At 53.8% G+C, this 1,967-nt stretch overlaps 1 protein-coding gene across 1 annotated transcript; it reads right to left on the minus strand.

Annotated features, from left to right (window-relative positions):
* Positions 1 to 947: 947 nt before the first annotated feature.
* LOC119353367 (vegetative cell wall protein gp1-like) lies at positions 948 to 1,961 on the minus strand. The gene has a single exon (XM_037619973.1). It carries the CDS (start codon positions 1,937 to 1,939, stop codon positions 1,145 to 1,147), a length of 795 nt encoding a protein of 264 aa, XP_037475870.1. The 5' UTR covers positions 1,940 to 1,961; the 3' UTR covers positions 948 to 1,144.
* Positions 1,962 to 1,967: the final 6 nt, after the last annotated feature.

Here is a 1,967-nt window from a genome sequence, read left to right on the forward strand (position 1 = left end):
TTTCTTTCACACGGGTGGTAAACTGTTGTTGCATCTTGCTATGTAATTGCTGCAACCGTAGTGCACGTCGATTGCTCATCATGCTTGTGACGTACATGGTGTGTGTTGCCACGTGAATGTTCTTGTGTTGCGCCGATTGATGAAATTGGTTGCGCCAGTAAATTGAAGAGGAGCGTTAGATTAATATGAGCCATCCCTTTGTGAACACCCGATGGTGGAGAGTAATCTTTTCTTTTCAACAGAATGGTAGAGATTAATCTATGGGACCTACTATATGGTAGGGACCCGTCACCTGTTGGATTTCAATCCAACAATAGCCCCCCCTCCCCCTCCCCTTCTTTTCTTCTTCTTCTTCCACCACCTCCTCCTCCCTCTATATTGAAATCCAGCACCCTCACCTCATGTACCATCAGTCGACAGCCTGCTGCCACCACCTACGAGCGGCGGTGCTCCCCGGCACGCCTCGGCGCTGCTTGCGCCATGTTTCCCCACCCGGCATCCCTGTACCCCTTGCTCTTCTCCAGCGTTAGTAGACCACCCCACACCTTGATTCGTCAACCTCTGACTCCTTCCATCGGTCACACCACTGTCACATCGTCACCGGCTCCGGGTTGCTTCCAGCTTGACCTCAATGGCATCCCCGAGCCTTGTTGTCGCTTGCCGCGGCGAGCTCTGCCTCAGAGTTGCGCCTCATCTTCTCTCCCGAATCGACTAACACCAAATCTATTCTTAGTTGCCTTACAAATAGCAAACACGCGTTAATCTTTGCAACTATGCACAATGATATAAGCAAATTGCATAAAACTACTACATTTAGGTTTGAGTATGCTCACAAACATCATTTAACCACACGTTTCAGTATGTTCAGTACTAAGATCCACTGCAATTTAGATAGTTTGAGCGAATCAATTTGCACATATGGCGGTTTTATGCAGTTTACGCTTCCATAATATATGCAACTTAATAAGGAGCATAAAGCTTAATTATTCCAAATTACAAAGTATACATAGACGTACCCATGTCTTAATTTATAGCATAACTAGCTACAAACCCAGTCATGCCAAACCGGCACTCTTTACTAGTACATCGTGCAAGTGTTTATACACTCGTATCAAGCTATATTTGGATCTTAGCAAGGTTATTATTAGTGCGTGTAAACATCTCTGCCGTACGTCTTAGACACAGACACTTGACGGCTGCGGGCGAGTGGAGCGGCTTGTGGTGCGTACGCCGTCGGTTCTCCTTTGTTGCCGCCGGCCAGCATCCCGCTGATCGCGCCGCTGACCAGGCCGGCGCCCAGCCCCCACCCGAACTCCATGCTGGGGTTGTGATCTGCCGGCAAGTTGGCTGGTTTTGGAGGCGGCAGCACGGCCACTTGGGCCGCTGATTTTGGAGCAGGCGGCATGGACACCACCTGACCGTATGGTGCTGGAGACGGCGGCCTGGACACATGCCCGCCGGATGGCATTGGAGACGGCGGCACGGACACATGCCCGCCGGCTGGCTTTGGCGACGGCGGCACGGCCGTCACATGCGTGCTTGTCTTTGGAGATGGTGGCACCGCATGAACAGGTGGTTTCGGAGACGACGACGGCATGGTAGCGACATGTCCGGCGGGTGTTGGAGACGGCGGCACGGTGTAATGACCCGATGGTTTCGGGGACGGCGGCACGGCCGCATGTGGTGCTGGTTTCGGAGGAGAAGGCACGGCCTCGTACCCAGAAGGTTTGGGAGACGGTGGCGGGGCCACTTGTGCCGCTGGTTTTGCAGACGGCGGCACGGACACATGCTGCTCGGTTGGCTTTGGAGACGGCGGCATGGACGCCACACGCCCGACTGGTTTCTGGGACGGCGGCATGGACACCGCGCGTTCAACTGGTTTCGGCGGCGGCGGAGGCATGGACACCACATTTCCGGCCGGTTTCTGAGACGGCGGCATGGACACCACACGTTCGACTGGTTTCGGT

The sequence above is a fragment of the Triticum dicoccoides genome, chromosome 2A (assembly GCF_002162155.2).
Source record: "Triticum dicoccoides isolate Atlit2015 ecotype Zavitan chromosome 2A, WEW_v2.0, whole genome shotgun sequence".
Lineage (NCBI taxonomy): Eukaryota > Viridiplantae > Streptophyta > Magnoliopsida > Poales > Poaceae > Triticum > Triticum dicoccoides.